Source organism: Anastrepha ludens, chromosome 4 (assembly GCF_028408465.1).
Source record: "Anastrepha ludens isolate Willacy chromosome 4, idAnaLude1.1, whole genome shotgun sequence".
Lineage (NCBI taxonomy): Eukaryota > Metazoa > Arthropoda > Insecta > Diptera > Tephritidae > Anastrepha > Anastrepha ludens.
Window position 1 is genome coordinate 8398176 of NC_071500.1, and position 23201 is coordinate 8421376.

The following is a 23201-nucleotide window of genomic DNA, read 5'->3' on the forward strand; positions in this document are numbered from 1 at the left end:
TACACAAACCTCAACTTACCTGTGTCAATTTCAATGTATTTCGCACATTGTTTCTAACTATTTGCTATTTAAACTTTACCGCTAGTTTATTGTGTTGTGAACGCGCGACAAACCAACTTTATCTATTGGTCAATCATTCCATTCTTCTATTCTCTTTCCCATGGCGTCCTAAAATAGAAAACTAATGTTTTTGCGCTAATGCCCCCACCTTGTATAGATTCGCCTTGGGAAAAGGCATGGGAAAAAACTTGTAGAGAAACTCTCCCTGAAATTACACTAACAAAATGTGTTATGAAGGGAAAGTTTTCTTTTTGTTTTTGTTTTTTTTGCATGTTTCTGACAGATTGTGCGTGTCCAATTACATACACTTAGCAGCAAAAGTGCTGACTTTGATTTTGTCAAGTGTAGACGTGTTGTCGGACAGCTCGTCAAAAGTGCCAAATATAGTGAAATTAAAAAAACGAATTTTAACCGAAAGTGGAAACAACGCTCATAACCACTGTAGCAGTCGATCGCGCACTGGAAGTGGGCGATTCTGCTCCTACAGGTGAGTCCTTTTCGCTTCTTGGGCTGGAAACTTTGTTTTGTTTTTGAGCGAGATAAGCAAAAGTGAATAGTGGAGAAAAAAAAAAAAAAGAGAGAAGTAGCAAAACTAAAAATTTAAACAGCTACGTTGATAGCGGGTGAGTTCAGCAAAGTGGTTTGTACTTGTACAGTGAACAAGTGAAAATAGAGAACATTGAGAGAATAGCAGAAAAACAAACATTTAAACAGCTACGTTGAGTACGGTTCAGTGCGGTGAGCTTCACACCAAAAGGTGTAAGTGCAATGGAGAATGTGAATCCGTTTATGCGTTGCTCCAAAACAGCGAGATCACCCGAGCGCACAACCTCACCACACGTTGTCGAATCTGTTACTGGTAGCTTAGAAGGAGGTGATAAGCAGACGATGGATAGCGGTTCCCCTGTGAAGCAAAGGGAAACATTAAGTGAGTCGCTCTTTCTCCCTGCATTCGCCTCTCCGGCTAATGGCGACGCTCTTACCATGCTGGGAGCAAAGATAGAAGAGCTAGCAAAAATGATAGTACTGCAGAGACATGTAAATCAACAGATGAGAGGTGTTGTCTCATCAATCTCTGCATTACACAAAAAAGTAAAGCAAGAGCAGAATAAATTAGCTACGCATAATAAAGCCAAATCAGGTGTCGAGAAGGCCACTCAAACACCTTTTGCAGAAAATGCTAAATCCAATGGGAAGAGGACAAGGGCTCAATATAGAGGGTATTCCTCTCCTGAAAATTCCCCGCAGCCAATAGGAAAGCGTACGAGAAGCATTTCACTTAGTGTGCAGGCTTCACATTTGGAGGGCACATGCAAGCAAGGAACCAATGATAGGCTGCCAAGAGGAAACAAACCCACATCCAATGAGAATGAAGGGTGGGTGGAAGTACGTCGAGCTAAGCGTCGCACAACACCTACGCAGACTTTGGCAGCGGCAGAAAGCAGAAGCGGCGGTACCTTCTCGGAGATAGTGCGTCAAGGGGGCGAAAAGCAGCGAATTAGGGCCAGACCAGACGCTTTTATTATTTCTAATAAAGGCGAGGGGTCTTATGCGGACATTCTCCGTGTAATTAAATCGGAGCCAAGCCTCTCACAACTCGGCGATATGGTGACAAAAATTAGGAAAACGCAAAAAGGTGAAATGTTATTCCAACTAAAAACGCGGGGCGAGGCAGACAATGCGCAATACCAGGGCTTGGTAGAAAAAGTTCTTGGCGATAAAGCCGAAGTTAGAGTTCTGACTCATGAATTAACAATAGAGTGCAGGGATCTTGATGAAGTGTCTACAAGGGAAGATGTAGTACAAGCCATAGTAGATCAATTCAATTTACCAAACATCAACGTAGCGGCAGTGAAAAGTTTACGTAAATCATACGGGAATACGCAAATAGCGACACTAAATCTTCCGGTAAGCGCTGCAAATTTGCTCCTTTCTAAAGGGAAATTGAAAGTTGGATGGGTGGTCTGCCGCCTGCGGAGGATTATTCATCCAACGCGATGTTTCCGTTGTCTAGATTTTGGCCATATATCGAAAAACTGTACGAATTGCGATAGATCCAAGATGTGTAGGAGATGCGGAAATGAAGGACATGTAGCAAAAGACTGCACAAATGCACCAAAATGTCTTCTATGTCAACTAGCCAAGGAAGAGCTATCCGACCACATATCTGGTAGTAGCAGGTGTCCAGCCTACAAAAGAGCTTTAGCCAAGCATCAACATGAGGAGTATGCAATTAAATTTAAATCATTGTGAGGCGGCTCAAGATTTATTGAAGCAGACGGTGATAGAGATGAAGGTTGACGTAGCAATAATCTCAGAGCCCTACAAGATTCCTTCGCGCAACGATTGGGTAGCAGATAGAACACGAAAAGCAGCAATATGGACTTGTGGTACCCACCCGTTTCAGAAAGCGGATCCAGTAGATGCGAGAAAGGGCTTCGTTTGGGTCCTTGTCAAAGGTTGCCATATTTGCAGCTGCTATGCACCCCCTAGCTGGACGATTCAGGAGTTCCGGGAGTTCCTAGATCATATTGTAGAGACTGCGAGAGGTCGTCACCCGGTCGTCATAGCCGGCGACTTTAATGCATGGGCAGTGGAATGGGGCAGTAGGAGAACGAACGCCAGAGGCGCGGCTTTATTGGAGGCGCTCGCTCCGCTAGATTTGGTCATAGCCAACGATGGAAGAACAGCCACCTTTCAAAGAGATAGTAAGGAGTCCATAATAGACATCACTTTTACTAGTGGCTCCTTGGCTAGATGCGTCAAATGGAAGGTCAGCGAGCATTATACCCACAGCGATCATCAAGCCCTAATTATAGACATCCCGGAAGGAAAAGAAGACAACAATTATATCTCTGCTAGTAATTCTCTGCACCAGGCATGGAGACTGACAACACTGGACAAACCTCTATTCAACTTTGTATTAAACGAGGTCATAGAGCGCGTACAAGAAGAGAAATCAGCAGCAAGGGCAGCAAATAGGCTTGTGCAAGACATTATAGTAGCCTGCGAAGCAGCGATGGCCCGTAAAGTAAAAGGCTGTCATCGGAAGCAAGTATACTGGTGGAATGACACAATCAAAGAACTAAGGGCGAAATGCTTCAGAGAGAGAAGGATCTGCCAAAGACTACGGAATACTGCGGAGCATCAAATTAGGCTGGCAAATTTTAAAAATTTTCGAAAGCAGCTAAAAAATGAGATCCGGCGAAGTAAAGCAGCCTCATTTAATCAGTTATGCAACGAGGCAGACAAAAACATATGGGGTAACGCATACAGAGTAGTAATGTCTAAAATTGTTAAAGCGCCGCAAGTAAAATGCCCTAACTTGCTAAATAATATAGTTCGGACCCTGTTTCCTCACCGCAAAACAGATCCAATGTCATACATTTCAGCATCTATAAATGACATTGATGATATAACACCTGAAGAAGTGGTACAAGCAGCAAAAATGATTGGAGATCGCAAAGCTCCCGGCCCGGATGGGATTCCGAACATAGCATTAAAAACAGCCATCCTGGAAAATCCCCAGACATTTGCTAGGGTGATGCAATTGTGTCTCGAGCAAGGCGTGTTCCCGAATTTCTGGAAGAGGCAAAGACTAGTGCTGCTCCCGAAGCCAGGGAAGCCACCAGGTATACCAGGATCCTACCGTCCCCTATGCCTCCTTGACACGATGGGCAAGCTTTTAGAGCGGCTTATTAATAACAGAATACAGCCGTACACTGAATGCGAGGCGGGACTATCCCCGTACCAGTATGGTTTCCGAAAGCGAAGGTCTACTACAGCGGCAATACAAAAGGTGGTCACGATTGCTACAGACGCGATCGCAGGCAAACGATGGAGAGGCGGTGATAAGCAATACTGCGCAGTAGTGACTTTAGATGTGAAAAACGCCTTCAACTCAGCAGACTGGGGGCACCTTCTGAAGGCACTTAAAAAGCTATCTGTTCCGGCATACATATATAATATTGTCAGAAACTATCTGAGCGATCGAGTTTTAGAATACGACACAGAAGGTGGAATAAAAAAGTATAAGATTACAGCAGGTGTGCCACAGGGCTCAGTGCTAGGCCCCACGCTTTGGAATATTATGTATGATGAAGTGTTCCGACTCCCATTTCCAACAGATGTACACATCGTTGGCTTTGCGGATGACATAGCTCTCGTAATAGTAGCTAAACTGGTGAGCGATATCGAAGTCAAAGCAAACACTGCAATTGCTACCGTAACAAACTGGCTGGATAGCGTAGGTTTATCCATTGCAGCGGAGAAAACGGAAGCGGTCCTCATCAGTACCCGCAAGAAACCAGAGATAGCCTCTTTCAGCATAGGCACACATAAATTTAAATCGTCTCGTCAGCTCAAATATCTGGGTGTTATAATTGACGACCGGCTCAGTTTTGGCCCACATGCGGAATATATAACCCACAAAGCATCAAGAATGTTCAGTGCGCTCTCTAGAATGCTCCCGAATGTGGGTGGGCCGAGAAGCAGCAAACGCAGGCTATTATCTAGCGTCATCGCATGCACCCTGCTATATGCAGCACCAGTATGGGCAAAATCCATGAAGGTAAAAGCTTATAGAAGACCGTACGAAGCCATGTACAGACTTTGCGCACTGAGGGTGATAAGCGCATATAAAACCACCTCTGACGAAGCGGCAATGGTGATCGCAGGCATGATTCCGATAGATATATTGGCGGAAGAAAGAGCGAGAGTGTTCGTGCAGAAAGAACAGGACCACAGTAACATATCCGCGATCATAAAAAGAGAGAAGGCTACATCCATGCTGAAATGGCAGAAGCGTTGGGAAAACGCGACAAAGGGAAGGTGGACTTATACACTAATCCCAAAAATCGAAAAATGGCTAAATAGAAGCTATGGTGAGCCTAATTTCCAGCTAACGCAATTTTTGACAGGCCATGGTTGCTACCAGAAGTATCTACATCGCCTTAGGATACGTGATTCGCCTTTATGTCGAATATGCCATGAAGAGGAAGATGCAAGACATGTATTTTTTGTATGCCCGCGATTTGTGACTATCAGAGAGGATTTAGCTTCACTATCAGATGATCCGATAGTACCAGAAAACATAGTGGACATCATGATGTCTTCAAAGTATGCGTGGGATAAGATCTCGGCCGCAATTAGCCAAATAATTTATGCATTAAAGCTCGCAGACATATCCGAGGTCAGCGGCAGATAAACAGACGATACTTGACAAAGGAACGAACTCTTAAGTCGACGTGTGACAAGTATGGTGGGAGGGGGTGGACAGGCCCAACTGGGGTGGTTTGCTTCGGTAACAAACAAAACTGGGGGAGGATTAAAGTACATGCAACTTTTGACGGACTGCATGTGAAGTGTAACTGACGTAGAGCCTAGAGTTCAACCGCCTTCCCGACGATTTACTTAACGGTAGTACCGGGAGGGGATCGGTACATGGACGGTAGGAGGTTTAGTTTGGGTTAAAGTCCTACACTGACGGGGTACAGGCTTTCGATGCTTCCTCCTCGTAAAAAAAAAAAAAAAAAAAAAAAAAAAAAAGCAGCAAAAGTGTGTGTACAAACTTATTTCCTTAGCATTTATGCTCACATACTCATATGTTAGAGAAATTGCCAAAATTTTTCAAAATACTTTTTCGAATTTAACTCAATCCTTACTTACTTAAAATAAAAAATAGCCTTAAAGAATAACTTAACTTAGTAAGAATAATCTTAACTACAGCTTTTGCCTCTAAGCTATCGATAAATATCGATAACGCTTACCATCTATTGGTAATTTGGTACTTTCCGAAGTAGCGTTGGTGCGTCATTGGTAATTAGTATAAGTTAGCCCAAATTATTCAAAAGTAATCAGTTTTGATTGCATCTATAGAGTTTTAAAGAGCCTAAAGGATCATGGAGGCCAAGAGAAAAGAAATTGAAGTGGGTGAAAAAAAAATTGTTATGAGGTTGTGGAAGGAGGAGTTATGAGGTATTCGCGAAATAGAAGCAACCGTCGTAACACCGCATTCCTCAGTCCAGCGAGTCATTAAAAACTTCAAGCAACGTGGAGATTACGTATCCCTCCACGAACTGGCAGCCCACCACTACCTACAAATCGGGAGGAACGATATATCGTGCAGCAAAGTACAAAATAACCCTAAAGTTACAGCAAGAAAATTGCCGAAAAAGTCAATTTACAGTTTTCCAAATCTGTTAGCAAAGATACTGTGCGAAGAACTGTGAAAATGGCTAAATTTTATAGCCGCCTTGCACGAAGAAAGCCATTGGTATCCCTAGTAAATCGACAGCAGCGACTCGCCTTAGCCAAAGAATATGTAAATAAGCCCAAAGAGTTCTGGAATAAAGTGCTTTTCATGGATGAAAGTAAGTTCTGCACTTTTAGCATTGAAGGTAGACAACTAGTGTGGAGATAACCAGGAGACGTCCTTGATGTTTAAAATTTAAAAGTGACTGTGAAACAGGGCGGAGACGGAGTAATGATTTGGGGCTGCAAAAGAGTGGGAAAGGAAGTAATAAAAGCAATGTGTAAGCTCCATAAATACGGTTTCTGGCACCAAGACGGAACTTCGGGACACAAGGAAATCTTTAAGTTAATATCTGAGCAGTACCCACTGTTTCTGGCACCTTAGGACGACCCATAGTTCCATTTGGAAGGAAATATTTTCTTTGCCGATGGGTCCAAGAATGAAATGGGTTCTGGAGCCGGCTGGTACTTAAACGACAGTAATAAGTATCATTACGCTATGGGAGGAATGGCAACTGTTTTCCAAACGGAAATTTTTGCCATTCTGATAGTAGTAGAATGGATAATTGAGAGTAGATGGAGTGGGAAACAGAATGCAGTATTTTGTAACAGTCAGGGTGCACTGAAGGATCTGAAGAATGCGAAGCAAACCTCAAAAATTGTTCAAGAATGCAAGAAGAAACTTAATTCTGTTATACTTATATCGGCTCCAGGACACTGGAATGAAATTACCGATGGACTGGTCAACTGTGGATCGGTGCGGTTACACCGCGGTGACCAGAGCCAGTAATCGGAATCAGTTCTGCAAGAATCATGAAGTGGATCAGCTATTATGTATGCAATATCCAGGGTCCGGCCCTCGAAGCGTAACCAATTAAAAAGTCTATAAATTTAAAAGTCCATATTCAATTCAAAGTAAAAAAATGTGTGAAAATAACAAAAACTGAAGAATCCATTTACTTTTGCTCGATATTACCATCTTTTGCCTTGACTATGGCTTTGAGACGATCCAGAAACGAATCGCAAGCTGCTCGAATATGACTTGCAGGTAGGTACTTTGGCCCACTCGCAGACAACGGATTTTTTGTTTTTCAGCGTCTCGAGAGTGGCGAATTTTTTAGTTCGGATCTTGCTCTCCAAAATGGCCCAAAGAGAATAATCCATCGGACTCGCGTGTGGTGAATTTGAGACAGTGGAACTTGTAAGGCTTGACTTTGAGAGCATTTTTCAGTGTACGATGGATACTACGGTCAGATATTTTCAGTTCTTTCGCCATTTATTTATTTTTATTTATTTATTTATTTATTTAAGTCTATGAATTACAATCCTTACAGACTATGATACAAAAGTTGCTTAGATTAAGCTACAAATATATTATATGTATTTAAAAACTATACTAGCTACTAACTAACTATAATATAGAATTCAAAAGATTTAAAAGTGCTGTTCTTGAAAGCGAGAAATCAAGAAGAACATCATTATGAACGGCATTTAATTCCCGTAAAGCACGAGTAATGGGAGCATTGCTGGCATACGTAGTTTTAAAGTTTCCCCCATAATAAGGGTAGAAGTTCCTAAGAGATCGCTGGGGAACATTAAATCGAATCCTTTCCAATAAGTAGGGACAATCAATTACTCCAGTAATAATATTATGAGTAAAAGACAGACACAGTATAGTCCTACGAATCTCTAAGGACTTGAGACTTATAAGCATGAGACGAGCAGAATATGATGGCATGGCATCAATAAAATTCAGGGACCGAAGGGCATATTTGAGAAATATTTTTTGCACACGTTCGATTCTATTAATAGCTTGCTGACTACAAGGTCTCCAAATAAAAGCAGCATATTCTAAGTGAGATCTAACAAAAGATGTATACAGTAACTTAATGGTATAGGGATCAGAGAACTTAGTGGCGTTCCGTCTGACGAAGCCCAACATCGAAAAAGATTTAGAAGTAATATAATTTATATGGTTATTAAAAGAGAATTTGTTATCGAAGATGACGCCAAGGTCCTTAAACTCACTAACACACTGCAGGACACATGCCGAGATCCTGTACTTAGTGCACAAAATATTAGATGTTTTAGAGTACGATATTTGGAAGCACTTAGATAAGTTCAGCGAAAGTCGTGAATTCTGGCACCAGAAATAAAGCCTATTCATATCGGCTTGAAGTTTAATGGCATCCTCTTGCGTCTTGATCGCTGAGAAGATCTTAAGGTCATCAGCATAAAGCAAAAATTTAGCAAATGTGAAACAACTTTTGATGTCATTAATAAATAACACAAATAAAAGCGGTCCCAAGATACTTCCTTGCGGAACACCTGAGATGGCAGCAAAGGAAGTAGATGAAATACCATCGATTGTTACAACACAGCGTCTATTGCTCAAATAAGAGTTTATCCATTGCAGAAATGTAGAATGAAAGCCAATACTAGCTAATTTTTTAACTAAGATTCTATGAGAAACTTTGTCGAAGGCTTTCGAAAAGTCGGTGTAAATACAGTCGACCTGGAAGCCAGCGGAGAAAGAATCAATGCAGTATTCACTAAAAACGGCCAGATTAGATACTGTAGATCTGTTAGCAATAAACCCATGCTGATTAGGGCAAATTAAAGATTTAACGGCAAAACTCAGCTTTGCATAGACCGCATGCTCAAAAATTTTGGAGATGGTCGACAGCTTAGAGATAGGTCTATAATTTCTAACGTCATTTTTATTGCCACTCTTAAAGAAGGGCGTAATGAAAGAGAGTTTCCATGCGTCAATGAAACACCCCGACGATAAAGATTTGTTGAAAATAATTTTCAGGGGATTGATTGGCACTTCGTCAGGGAGTCCGCTCAAGTCGCTTCTTCACTTTTTGAACCATTCCACGTGACGTTGCAGTCTTTTGATGACCACCTCCATGACGTTTCGCGATGCTACCAGTATCATTTTAACGAGTAATGGTGCGGTAAAGAAAAACTTTATTTACTTTAAGGTGCCCGAGCTCACGAACAATCGCTGATTGTGATTTTCCAGCCAAATATAATGGAACCACACTATTACGTTTGAAATCCATTACTGATTTTCTCTCTCTTTACTCTCGGCAAAATGCTTCCGCGCGTTTGTAAACAATACTCTGGACTATCATTTAGCCAACTAACAGACAGCTGATGCCCGAGCATTGATACGTGACTACCATTCGAAGAACGTCGGTTCGAATCTCCGTGAAACACCAAAATGCAGAAAAAGTTTTTTCTAATAGCGGTCGTCCCTGGGCAGGCAATGGCAAACCTTCCAGTTTATTTTTACCATAAGAAACCTCCTCATAAAAAATAGCTGCCGTTCGGAGTCGACTTCAAACTCCCTCCAATTGTGGACCAACCCCAAGGCGCACGCCACAAATAGGAGTATGAGCTCGGTCATGCACTCAAAACGGGCGTAAGCGCCAAGTATATAAAAACCGTGATATAAAAATAGACCTCTTTTGCGAGCTGTGAGAATGGAATTATGGCGACCGCTTATTGATTGTCGAATCACCCATTTTGCCAAAGTTAAACTCACAAAAAAGATGTGTATTGATTTTCCAAATCCCTTCTGCCATATTAAACATTTATCACTGTTTTTGTTGGTAAATCTTTGCACTTAAATACCTGATAATGTCAACCACCAATCATCAATTCACTTCCAGCTATAAATCCAATTCATTACCTTCAACAATTTCACTTTTCTCACCTCTCGCTTAAATTGCAATGCATTCTTTTTTCGATCACACTTTTTGCCAGTCGAAGTCTGCTTGCTTAGACATGCCAACGGTTTAATTGATTGATAGGTTGATTTATTGGTTGATTGGTTTTGGCGGTGGTCAGTAGTGTTGCTTATTCGACCACTGCTTATGGTAATGCAGGATGCTTTAAGTGAGTCGCATATGTGAAAATGGAATTGAACCTACAGATGCTGACTAGTCTGAAAGAGACTAGCTTTTCACTAGCTCCAGGTTGTCAAAAGAAGGAACACCCAGTGACCTTAATCGTCTAGCTGCCAAACCCGGAGTATTACAGAGCAAGCGCGCAACAATCTCCTTCTATGAAGGGCTGCCGCGTGGGAGCTGATGGTCCAATGCCCGCTAAACACAGCTACGAGTTTGGAAATTGAATGGCGTGGAGTTCCCAGGAGTTTCTGAGTCCTTCCTATATTGCACTGGGGCCAAAAAAGGATTTTCCAAATAGGACATGAAGAGATGGAGCTCCATCTTCTCTGCGCTTTTCTGAAACATAAGTTGTGCAATTCCCCTTTAACAACTGTCAGCAGGATGCCGATGACCGAGTAGGAGGTCTCTGAGACTAACACATCATTTCACTCTATGTTTCTATGTCCTAGAACTCAGATCAGAGAAATGCTACCTGCACAGCCAAGAGATTTAATCTCTTCCTTACAGGAGTTTACTAGTTTGGTTTTGCACCATGGCGTAGTCAGAGCCTTGATCGCGGCTTGACTATCGGAGAAAATGGTAATATCCCCTCGTTCCCGCGTTCCCTAAACATTTTGCATACCTACAGTAACGCAAGTATTCGGCAGTCTAAAGGAGATAGATAAATTGGCTGATTTAATGAAAACCTCTGCTCCGACTCCAGATTCCATATTAGAACCGTCAGTGAAGACAGAGGTGCAAGCTTTCGTGATTTTCTCTAAGATGGAAAAAGAGCAGTATCGTTTGGTAATTCGCTTTTTGTTTTGGAATGGGGAAAAATGCGAGGAGATAAAGCAAAGTTGGATGCTGTCTATGGACACTCTTCGCCATCTATGACCACAGTTAGATATTGGTTCAACGAATTTAAGCGGGGTCGAACATCCGTTTTTGATGTGGAGCGACCAGGACGCCCGGCAGACGTGGTTACCGAGGAAATCTCGCTGATCGACGAACGAAAGTAACATAGGCCATAGGTGTGTCGACGCCAATTTATATTTTACGATGAAAAAATTGTCCGCGATTGCTCATAAGTAACAACAAACGGTTGCTATTAACTTCGAAGCAGTGTTTGGAACGATTTAAGCGAGATTCGAAGGAATTTCGGCGTCGAGTTGTCCCCGTTGATAAAACCTGGATTCATCATTACACACCAGAAACTAAGCAACAATCAAAATAATGTATTTCTCCTGCTGAATTTGCTCCAAATAAGGCGAAGACAGTCCCATCGACCGGAAAGGTCATGGCGGCGATATTTTGGGACGCGAACGGCGGCATTTTGTAAAAAAAGGAAGAGCGATCAGTGAACAATACTAAGGTGAATTCTTGGACCGCTTTCACAAAAATTGAGGAAGACACGGCCGCATTGGGCGAAAAAGAAGGTGCTGTTTCCCCACGATAAAGCACCAGCATATTCATCCAGAGTTGTCGCCGCCAAACTGTATGCATTGCGTCCAGAATTGCTGCCGCACCCCCCGTATTCACCCGATCTGGCTCCTTCCGCTCGCGGGAAAAAATATAGTTGAAACGCGGAAGTCATCACCGAGACAGAGGCGTATTTTGGAGAGTTTGACAAATCAAAAACAATATTTCAAAAAATAAAAATTGAAAAAAACAAATTTTCAAAATAAAAAAAATTTAAAAACAAATTTTCAAAAATTATAAAAATTGAAGAACAAAATTTGAAAAATAAAAAAATTGAAAAAAAAAATTTTAGAAATAAGAACAAGAAAACATTTTGAAAAATAAAAAACAAAAAAAATTTGAAAAATAAAAAAAATATAAAAATAAAAAAAATTAAATAAAAAGAATCTGAAATATAAAAAAAAAATTATAACTAAAAAACAAAAGTTTCAAAAATTAAACAAAACATTTGAAATAAAAAAAAAAAATTGAGAAATAAAAAAAAATAAAACAAATGGAAAAAATAAATTTATAAATAATAAAACTATATTTCAAAAATAAAAAAATTTAAGAAAAAATGAGAAAAATAAAAAAATGTAAAAAAAAACGTTTCAAAAATAAAAAAAAATTAATAATAAAAAAATTTAGAGATAAAAAATATTCAAAAATAATTGTTAAAAAAAATTTAAAAACAAAATTTCCAAAATAAAAAAAAAAATTGAAAAAAAAATTTGACGAATAAAAAACGACAACAATTTGAAAAATTAAAAACAAACAATTATAAAAATAAAAAAAATAATAATTAAATAAAAGAATCTGAAATATAGAAAAAAATTTAAAAATAAAAAAAAAGTTTCAAAATTAAAACAAAACGTTTTAAATAAAAAACAAAAATTTGAAAAATAAAAAAAAAGTTTAAAAATATAAAAAAGAAACACTGGCACTCCGATGCGGGGTCACCCTTAAACCAACCAACCAACCAACAAAAACACAAATGGAAAAATAAAAAAAAATTGGAAAATACAAACAAAAATTTTTTAAATAATAAAAATAAATTTCAAAGATAAAAAAAAAAACAATTTCAAAAATAAAAAACAAAATTTCAAAAAAAAATAATAATTTAAATAAAAAAAATCTGAAATATAAAAAAAAAATTGAAAAAAAAAGTTTCAATAATAAAACAAAACATTTGAAATAAAAAACAAAAATTTTTAAAAATTTTTAAATAATAGGACTATGAATAAGTTCGTGCGGTTTTTTTTCGAAATTTGAAACTTTATTGACGTAAAATGGTTACAAATTTAATATTCAAAATATTGCCCATCGCTTAATACTACTTTTTCTCATCTTTCTGGCAATTCACGGATTCCCTTTGTGAAAAATTCGGTCGGTTTTGCCGCAATCCACGAATCGATCCATTTTTTGACTTCATCGTAATTACGGAAGTGCTGGTCAGCCAGGCCATGTTGCATCGATCGGAAGAGATAGTAATCGGATGGCGCAAGGTCTGGACTATACAGCGGGTGGGGTAGGACATCCCATTTGAGCGTTTCTAAGTATGTTTTGACCACTTGTGCAACATGTGGCCGAGCATTGTCATGTTGCAAAATAACTTTGTCGTGTCTATCGGCGTATTGCGGCCGTTTTTCTCGCAGTGCTCGGCTCAAACGCATCAATTGTCGTCGGTAGACATCCCCCGTAATCGTTTCATTCGGTTTCAGTAGCTCATAATACACAACACCCAGCTGGTCCCACCAGATACACAGCATAACCTTCAGGCCATGAATATTCTGCGCCGACGTCGATGTTGAAGCATGGCCAGGGTATCCATACGTTGCCCGACGTTTTGGATCGTCGTAATGGACCCACTTTTCATCGCCAGTCACAATTCGATGCAAAAAACCCTTTCTTTTGTGCCGTTGAAGCAGTTGTTCGCATGCCATAAAACGGCGTTCAACGTCTCTTGGCTTCAATTCATACGGCACCCAATGGCCTACCTTTCGGATCATTCCCATGGCTTTTAAACGTTTGGAAATGGTTGATTGATCAACTCCCAAAGTTTTTGCAACCTCTTCTTGCGTTTGAGCCGGATCTTGATCGAGCAATTCCTCCAATTCGGTATCCATGAACTTTGGCGGCGCACCCTCGCGTTCTTCGTCTTCCAAGCCAAAATCACCACTTTTAAAGCGTGCAAACCACTTCTGGCACGTTCGCTCAGATAGAGCATGCTCACCATAAACTTCCACCAAGATACGATGACTTTCGGCTGCTTTTTTCTTCATATTAAAATAATGAAGAAGAATTCCCCGCAAAAACACATTATTTGGCACGAAATTCGACATTTTCAAGTGTGGTAAAAATATTGTTGTTTACGCTTCAAATAAAAAACTTATACTGACGTTTGCGCCTTACGACAGTAGCTCTCCAATGAATGTTTGGAAATGTGGATCGATGGAATAATAATCAAGTTACGCCATCTGTTGTAAAACCGCACGAACTTATAAATAGACCTATTATAAAAAAGAAAACAGTTTGAAAAAAATTGGAAAAAAAACAAATGGAAATATAAAAACGAATTGGAAAATAAAAACAAACATTTTTAAAATAATAAAAATAAATTTCAAAAATAAAAAAAAATAAATTTCAAAAATAAAAAAAAATAAATTTCAAAACAAAAAAAAAACAATTTCAAAAATAAAATAAATTGAAAAACTAAAAAAAAAAATTAAATAAAAAAATCTGAAAAATAAAAAAAAAAATTGAAAAAAAAGTTTCACAAATAAAAAAAAAATTAAAAATAAAAATAATGGAAAGACAAAAAAAATTCAAAAATTAATAAAACAAAACATTTGAATTAAAAAACAAAAATTTGAAAAATAAAAGAAAATTTTAAAATATAAAAAAAACAATTTGAAAAATATGGAAAAAAACAAATGTAAAAATAAAAAAAATTAGAAAATAAAAACAAAAATTTTTAAAATAATAAAAATAAATTTCAAAAAAAAAAAAATTTTAAAAAAAAATGTTTAATAAAATAAAAAGTGAAAAATTAAAAAATATAAAAAAAAGTTTTAAAAAGTTTTTTATTTAGTTTTGTATTTTTTTTTATGTTTCAATTTTTTTTATTTAAAATTTTTTTTTTTTTTTAATTTTTTTATTTTTCAGATTTTTTTTTTATTTTTCAGATTTTTTTTTATTTAATTTTTTTTTTTGAAAAATTAGAAACAAATTAAAAAAAATTAAAAACAAATTAAAAGAAATGATGTATTTATTTATTGTATTATTTATTTTTGAATTTTTTTTATCTTTAAATTTTTTTTATTTTTAAATATTTTTTTATTTTTGAAACTTTTTTTTTTAATTTTTTTAGTTTTCAGATTTTATTTTTTATTTAAATTTTTTTTTGAAAAATTAGAAACAAATTAAAAAAAAATGGTGTATTTATTTCTAACACGGGACTTATTGGCCCCCCCTCGCTGCATTATTAGCATCAACCACCAAACAACTGCGCATTGATATTGATATCCGGGACACATATTAACTCCGCTAGTTGCGAACCCTACCGAGATGGAGAAACCCTATAATAATAAAAGATCCATGAAATAGAGTTTAATTTAAATTTGTATTTTTTTTTGTTTGTTTTGTATTTTATTCCTTCGCGGCTTTAACCCCACCTTACTTTAAACTACGCTTACATATGTATGTGCATATGTATATTTTTTAATTGTAATCAACAAAACTTTCAAATCCCCTTTTTTGTTGTTCTTTTTCAACGGCTGCGAATGTAATATTCAATTAAAGCCCGCTTCAAATACACATTAATTTGGTGAATACTAAATTTTCGAATATGTACATAGGTACGTGTATGTGTGTGTGTGTGTGTGTATATTACGCATTTACTATTCTTACTTAGTTCATTTTTTGTTATATTTTTTATATTTTTTAATTGGGTTAAAAGTGTTGTATTGAAAATTTTACAATTAAGTTCATAACATTACTTCTTGAATACTACAGCATTTTTGTTTTTGTTTTGTGTTTTGTTTTTTGAAATAACAAAGACTAACTAAAATAATAAATGAATTTTTTCTATGCACTTAACCAAATATTTTTTATGAATGCACGTAATTGTGTATGTCAATTTTTAATAAACATAAAAAATTTTGTTTCATTAATTAATTGCCATAGTGAACAACGGAGGCTCCACTTGCTGTACATTCCAATGCAGGTTTTCCATGTAGGTTCGAGAATGCAAGCAGTAAATACTTTCCACAATTTCCAATTTCATAAAAAAAATGTGTCAAAAATCGTAAATAACAAAATTATTAAAATAAAAAGTAATTAATCTAAAGTGGCATGGTTGAAGGCGTATTTCTTTTTTTTCTTTTTTTTTTGTTGTTATTAATATTATTTTGACTTGTATGATTTCTTTTCACCCCATTAAATCTATAAACCCAAAATCGCCCATCGCCCATCGCCCATCGCCCTTAACGCAGACATATCCATTAGCGCACGAAATACGCAAAACAAATCACAACGGAAATCGTATTTCGTAAGCATTTTCATTTTTTTCTTATTCATGTAAGCCATTTCCAAATAGAAATTAGAAATTGCGATTCGCGTCAATGTAGGGAAAAATTATGAAAAAAAGATTTCAGTTTAATTAATTACGTTCGACTCCACTTGCATACTAAGTCTCATTAGTCGAGCCATAATTTTAATAAAATTTTTTTATTCAGTACTGATAAAAGTTTATCCGCTCTTAAGATCTTTTTGTATCATATTTGCTTTGCTTTGCTCTATTCGACTTTTTTGACTTTGGGTCCTTCAGCTATTCACCTACTTTTCTGCTTTGTCCGAAAATCTGCTAATTTAGTTTGTAAAAATATTTGTTTTTTTTTTCTAAAAGTACTCTCTCTCTTCCCCTCAGCTTTCTATGGTAATATTCCATATTTTCTTAACTCAATTCGATTTATTTATTTGTTGTTCGTTTCTTACATGCACATTTTTGTTGGTATGAAGAAGTTTGTGGCATTTCATTTGCGAGAGTCTAATTTCATATTGGAAATGGTTTTCATGAATGTATTAATAACAGTATAATTTTTTCATATCTTTTGACATTATGCAATTTAGAGTTCACATTATAACAAATCATCGCGCACCAAGTCCTGCACAAGTTCTGCTTCTCGCCGCCGCAATTCTAGCTCTTCACGTTCCAATATACTTGCCGCATTAATTGCCACCTCCTCTGGCTCCTCTTTAGCCGCTTGCGCGTTGTCCGTTGCCGACGAAGCTGCTGCAGCCGCTTCTGCTGCTTCGGCTTCTTGCTTTCGTTTGCGATGTTCGTAGTTCACCAGCCGTTGGCCCACCAAATATTTGTCTACTTTGATGGCTACGTACAACTTTTTGAATTGTTTGATTTCAAAGTAAATGTAGGCAATTACCACCACAATGATAAAGAACACCGGATACGCAACACGCGATATTTCCAAACGCGTTACCGAATTCTTGAAGAATATGGGCAAAATGGAGTGCGCGATTACGTAGGGAATCGCTAGCGCCAAACCGAAGGAAGTGATAACAGGTGTGGCCAACTCACGTATTAAAAATTTCAAATCGATATCACGCAATCCATCACGATATGCACGTTCGAGTGCTCGTTTTAAATGCCAATCGGGTCCCATTAGAGTCAAGGCAATGGCGATTTTTGTATAAAGCACACCTAGTGCCCAATCTTGCCACAAAAAGTGTATGGGTGTTTGGTAAAAGGGTACGCGCAACGGTATAACCACCACTAGTTCAAGTAGTAGCCCAAACAAAAGTGGTATAACGCCCAGCATGAGCACAAATATTAGCACAGGTAATGCATAAGAAGCGCCCACACGCAGCCAGTGCTTGATCTTATCTACGACTGCTGCACGTCCTTGTGGCAGCAGATTCACTGCAATTGCAACACCGCGTGAAGTAATCCAGCATAGATAAGTGCCTAAAGCCGCGGTATAAAGTTCGTGTGGACGCGGCGATACCTCAGGCGTCTGGGCGACTACTTGATTTGTAAAATGGCCGCCAACGGACCACAACGCCATTACTTGACGACCAATCCAAACTGGCACCGTCAATATAATAACGGAGGCGATTACTAGCGAAATACACATGAAGAAGAGGAGACCGCACAAGCGTAGTGGGAATAATATTGGCCGTTCGTATGGTTGAAAACCGACTGGTACATCGCGTTGCATAATGGCCTGATGTACGGCGCCCAAATTACGTTCACGAGGTAGTGGTAATACAGGGGCAGGCCCAGCCACATTTCGCGGTGCTGCATTGGCCGCGTTTACTGCATTTGCCACTTCTGGTCCAACAGGAGCTGGCGGATTATTATTTGCATTCTGTTGAGGTGCTGCAGCAACAGGAGCAGCTTCGGCAGCTGCTGCAGGTGCACCATTCGCTGCATTATTAGCATCGGCGGTAGTTTGTTCAGAACCGAGCAAATAGCTGCGTATGCCCAGTACCCAAGAAACACAAATACACCAAATACGTAACAGTCCCTTTAGCCAAATACGTGTATGTGATTGTTCGAAGAAGCCGGGAAGAATTATCTGCAAGATAAGATTAATTAGTGTATGTTGTATATTTGTATAATCAAAGTGCTGATATTAGGTCTGTTCATGTAAAAATTATCCAGTAACTTGCTTAAGGGGTTATGAGAAAACTTAAATTTATTGATCTAAAAACGTGTGCACATATTATGTTATCTTTTAACTGTATTTTAAGACTTAGTATTAGTAAAAATATTAATTTGGAAAGGACCTACAGCTGATCTCCGGGAGCTCCTATACAAAAAAAACGTTTTGCGGTGACCACGATATCTCTGAACTGGATCGTCTGACATTAAAAACCCAAACAAGAGCTGCCACTCTGGCCTTGTACATTCAAGCACTCTGAAACGCCTTTTCAAATTTGCGTGTAACTTCAAAAATATTCACCGGAACGATATTAAATGTTCTGTGTAAATGCTTAAATATATTGTATGTACATTAAGAAAAAAACATAAAAAAATCAATTTTTTTAAAATTCTAACTGTATATAACCCCTTCATTTCCGAGAACTCACTCGCAAATAGAAAAAATTGCATGCACGCAAAACCAGTAACGATTTACAAGTTTTACGAACAGCTGATTAAATTATTGGCGAGAGAAATCACTCATCTAACACCCCTCTCCCTCTGGACCCAACCCGTCCAAACAGCTAGTTTCCTAGACCTACCGTTAGATGAGCTACGAAGACGACCGGTGATTACGCTACACTGGCAGGGCAAAGGTACCGCTACAACAACAAAAATTTAAAATATTTTCACAAAAGATACCTCCCAGCTTTCGATTTGTATTTCGGAAACTGCAGCAACGGCGACTGAAGGTTGTGGTTCAGAAGTACATATGTGCCTGCTGTTGTTGTAGCAGCATAAACATTCTCCATACATACACAGAAATGCTGCTGAAGTGACAGTCCTTGGTCGTATATAAATCTTGGCCGTTCTGGCTACGTAGAACCGACTGTCGTGGGAACGAACATATGTACCTCTATATCATTGGGCGATTCCTATTTAATGTATGACTACGAAAAAACTTCATTTATCTAAAATATATTTACTTTCATTTTCCATTTTAATTATTAGTTTTATTTAAACTTAGAACTTTGACTCAATTCGCAAATTTTGTTTCGCGTTTATTTTTACTTTGCGATCAGCTGATTAAATTGTTGGCAGGAAAAATCAGAAAAATTAAACATTTTTTCACTTGAGCTACCTCGTATGAAATATAAAAAAAAAAAAAACAAATAAAATGCAAAATAACGGGCTACGGAATCACAGATTTTATTTTGTCCACAATAATTTGTTCCATTTCATCATCGCTGTCAGATGAAGAACATTCCGCTAGAAATTGCAACGCGCAAATTTCAATTAGCGTTTATTTTTACTTAGCGATCAGCAGTTTTTCTCACTTACTTAATTCTTACAAGTATAAATTTGTCCAGTAAAAACTTGCAACTTCCCCTCAAAATGAAGTGTCATTTCACTCTCTCACTTTCCCCTACTTTGCACGTTTTTTTGGGTTCATGAACGCCAAAATTTGATAATTTGCTTCATGAACAGACCTATTATTGAACTGGTTCATACTAACCTGCAGCAGTAGAAGCTGTAGACTAAGTTCATTGACCTCAGAGTCTCCGGATAATGTATATGGTAGAAATGAAGGCCAGATTGTTTTGAGCATGCGAATAGGTAGCCAAAGCATTAAAAGGACAGCGGATCCGAAAATCATAGCAGACGCAATTAGACGGCGTACATGTCGTAGGATAGGCAAATGGATCATTTCCTGAAGAAGAAGAAGAAAAAGTGAAACTTATTAGTCACTTGCATTTCGTCATGGAGTTGTTTAAATTTGCAGATTAAAAGGCAAATCAAAAGCTCTCTAACTCACCTGTATTGGGCTGAAATCCGGATCATTTAAGTTTCTTAAGAACCAGAGTACACCGGGGCGTAGAACTTCCCTCAGCAACGAAATAAAAGCAGCGAAATAATAAACGTACACCATACCAAACATCCAATGCACAAAGAGCGATGTACCAGGTGCCGCCTTAAAGCTTACTTTACGATCCTTTATGCTGGCATCAAACAATGGCAATGAACATATGTCCAACCACCAACCGCAAACCAATGGCAGTACACCGATTTCCACAACGGATAGCAGAGACACTTTAACTACTATATAGCAGAGACCAATAAGCCAACGCACGCGACGCATGCGAAACACTCGTGCAAAGAAGTGTAGCACAACCAATGTTAAGCCGATGAAGCAGTAGCCAAAGAGTGTGGTAATTAGGCCATGAAAATGCAGTAATGGTTTATCCGGCTGCAGCAAGTCAAGGGAGCTTAGTATGAAATTTCCAATACAATAGGGACAAAAAGCAAATGTAACAATGAACAGCGTATTCAGCGAGATAATCCAAAACACGTGTTCCAGGAAAATCAAAGAACCATCCAAACCAAGTAGGCGTTCCCAAGTCAGTTCTTCAGCAGCGCGATCCCACTCCATTGGATTCCAATTTGGTTCATCGTTGTCGTTGTCATTTTCAGCGGCCCCACCACCAGCTGCAGCCGCGCCACCTTGAGCTGCGCCAAGATTTTCGCCATCTACGTTGACGTTATTGCCCACGCCTGGTAGTGGTTGCTGCCTTGGTCCAAATTCCAGCGGTATTTCACCTTCCTCTTCCGCTATATTAACAGCCGCTGGTTCAGCATTGTTCATCGGTATATCAATGGGTGCATCTTCATTTTCACTGTCGTGCTCCTCGTTGGCTGGTATCTCAGCAGCAGCAGCACCATCTGCATTGCGTACAGCAGCGCCGTCAGCAACATCGGCATCTTCAATACCTTCACCGTTGGCGCCATCACCACCGACTGCCTCTACGGCGATGTGATGCTGTTGTTCATCGGCATCATTTCCAGCAGCTGGGGCATCATCGCGTTCTAGCCAATCCGGTCCGCCACCATGCAGTATTTGTTCGCGTAACCAAACTAAGCCAATAAACGAAAGTAACGTGCATGTTACTACGAAGCATCCACGGAACGCATCAGAGGCTAAATTGTCCGTGGAAAAGACGTCGAACGGCACTGATAGTATCGATTCGAAAGACGAAGCACGAAACAGGTAGCGGTATGTACGATATGCTGACAACGGAACTATGCCAAACCAAGCTAAGCCAACCAAAGAATAATGGAACCACGATTTTGCTGCCTTGGTAACAGCTGACAATAAGCCACCTGCCACATCACGTAAGGGCAGTACACGCGGCATATCTGGCGAATATATCGGTTGGAAACTGAAGCGATGTCCGCATAGTTCGCAATATTCTTTGTGGGAATAACGCATCCATTGCATTAAACAGTCCTGATGTATGTACTTAATGCTGCCAGTGCATATGCACGGATAGAAGAGTGGACGATCCGATTGTGCCTCACAACGGCACACCCGGCAAATATCTTGTGAATTATCATCCATCTCAGTCGGTTAGTATTAAGAAATGTTGACGTTTACGGTCCTATAAATTGTACATTGCCAAATTATATCCACCAATATTATTTCTGATGAATTAAGAGCAATTGACCACCGTTGGCACACGTCAATGCCTTTGTTTTGTTAGACTTGAGCAATTTGACACTTTGCCTTATGATCGAACTTATTTTAACCCAACCCAGTAGAGGTAATATCGTCAACAAACTTATGTAAACCAAACAGCTCCCTTCCGAACAATTTTTTATTATATTTTACTTTTCTCTTGCAAAGATTTCCCAATTACTAAATTGTTAAATTTTTTGTGGAAGAAAATAGTCGAGCAGCTGCAATTTTCAGTATCGCCAACCTTAAAATGTCATCCACAGTTTCTGACAGCATAGTGCTGCCACAGGCCGAATAATTAGATATTTTCTCTTGGACACTATTTCAAAAATGGTTTGTAAATACATAAAATATCAGGTCAGTCCATAAGTTCGTGCGTATTTTACCCATAATTTCACTTTCGTACGATTTTTGCATACAAAAAACTATTCGCCAAATATAACGAAACTATTTATATTTTCGGCAGCCGTAGCCGAATGGGTTGGTGCGGGACTACCATTCGGAATTCTCAGAGAGAACGTACGTTCGAATCTCGGTGAAACACCAAAATTAAGAAAAACATTTTTCTATGCTCGGCAAGCAATGGCAAACTTCCGAGTGTATTTCTGCCATAAAAAAGCTCCACATAAAAAATATCTGCCGTTCGGAATCGGCTTAAAACTGTAGGGCCCCCCATTTGTGGAACAACATCAAGACGCACATCACAAATAGGAGGAGGACCTCGGCCAAACACCCAAAAAGGGTGTACGCGCCAATTATATATATATATATTAGGGCGGGTCGATTTAAAAATCGCTCATTGATCTGTGATAATCGTATTCTAGGGATTAAAATAAGAAACTTTGCCGAAGGAACCATACCTCTAAAACGAATTCTGATGTCCCCCAATTTGGGTCGAACGAAAAATCCCACTTTGACCCATTTAGAGTGCTCCAATCGAGTCCAAACATATGACCGACCCCCACTAACTTTGGACGGCCGATCCACCCATGCCAGTGGCACACCCCCTGGAACTCTTCTGGGGGGCTCCCCATACAATCATTTCAAAATATCACCATTTTTGGCTTTTACATGCGAAAAGAAACTAAAAAGTTCGACCCAAATTGGGGGACATCAGAATTCGTTTTAGAGGTATGGTTCCTTCGGCAAAGTTTCTTATTTTGATCCCTAGAATATGATTTTCACAGAGCAATGGGCGACTGGGAATTTGCCTCCCCACAAATCGACCCGGCCTAATATATATATATAAAAAATTAAATGGAATCTTCGAACGCGTATGAGAGGCATATTTTGTATTTTTTTTTTAATAAAAGTGGTAATGCAATAACTTCTGCTGCAGAAATAAACACTGTTC

At 38.7% G+C, this 23201-nt stretch overlaps 1 protein-coding gene across 1 annotated transcript; it reads right to left on the reverse strand.

The window, feature by feature from the left end:
• Nucleotides 1-16589: 16589 nt before the first annotated feature.
• Nucleotides 16590-22095, reverse strand: LOC128859961 (E3 ubiquitin-protein ligase MARCHF6). Its single transcript, XM_054097141.1, has 3 exons — nucleotides 20150-22095; nucleotides 19850-20044; nucleotides 16590-18268 (listed from the first exon to the last, which is right to left on the reverse strand). Exons 1-3 carry the CDS (start codon nucleotides 21728-21730, stop codon nucleotides 16811-16813), a joined length of 3234 nt encoding a protein of 1077 aa, XP_053953116.1. The 5' UTR covers nucleotides 21731-22095; the 3' UTR covers nucleotides 16590-16810.
• Nucleotides 22096-23201: the final 1106 nt, after the last annotated feature.

Excerpts from the sequence above, each read along its gene's own strand:
- LOC128859961 (XM_054097141.1), bottom strand. The coding sequence starts at position 21,730 with ATGGATGATAATTCACAAGATATTTGCCGGGTGTGCCGTTGTGAGGCA. Across the intron at positions 20,045-20,149 it reads CGGATTTCAGCCCAATACAG|GAAATGATCCATTTGCCTAT; the intron begins GTGAGTTAGAGA and ends CTTCTTCTTCAG. Across the intron at positions 18,269-19,849 it reads TACAGCTTCTACTGCTGCAG|ATAATTCTTCCCGGCTTCTT; the intron begins GTTAGTATGAAC and ends CTTATCTTGCAG.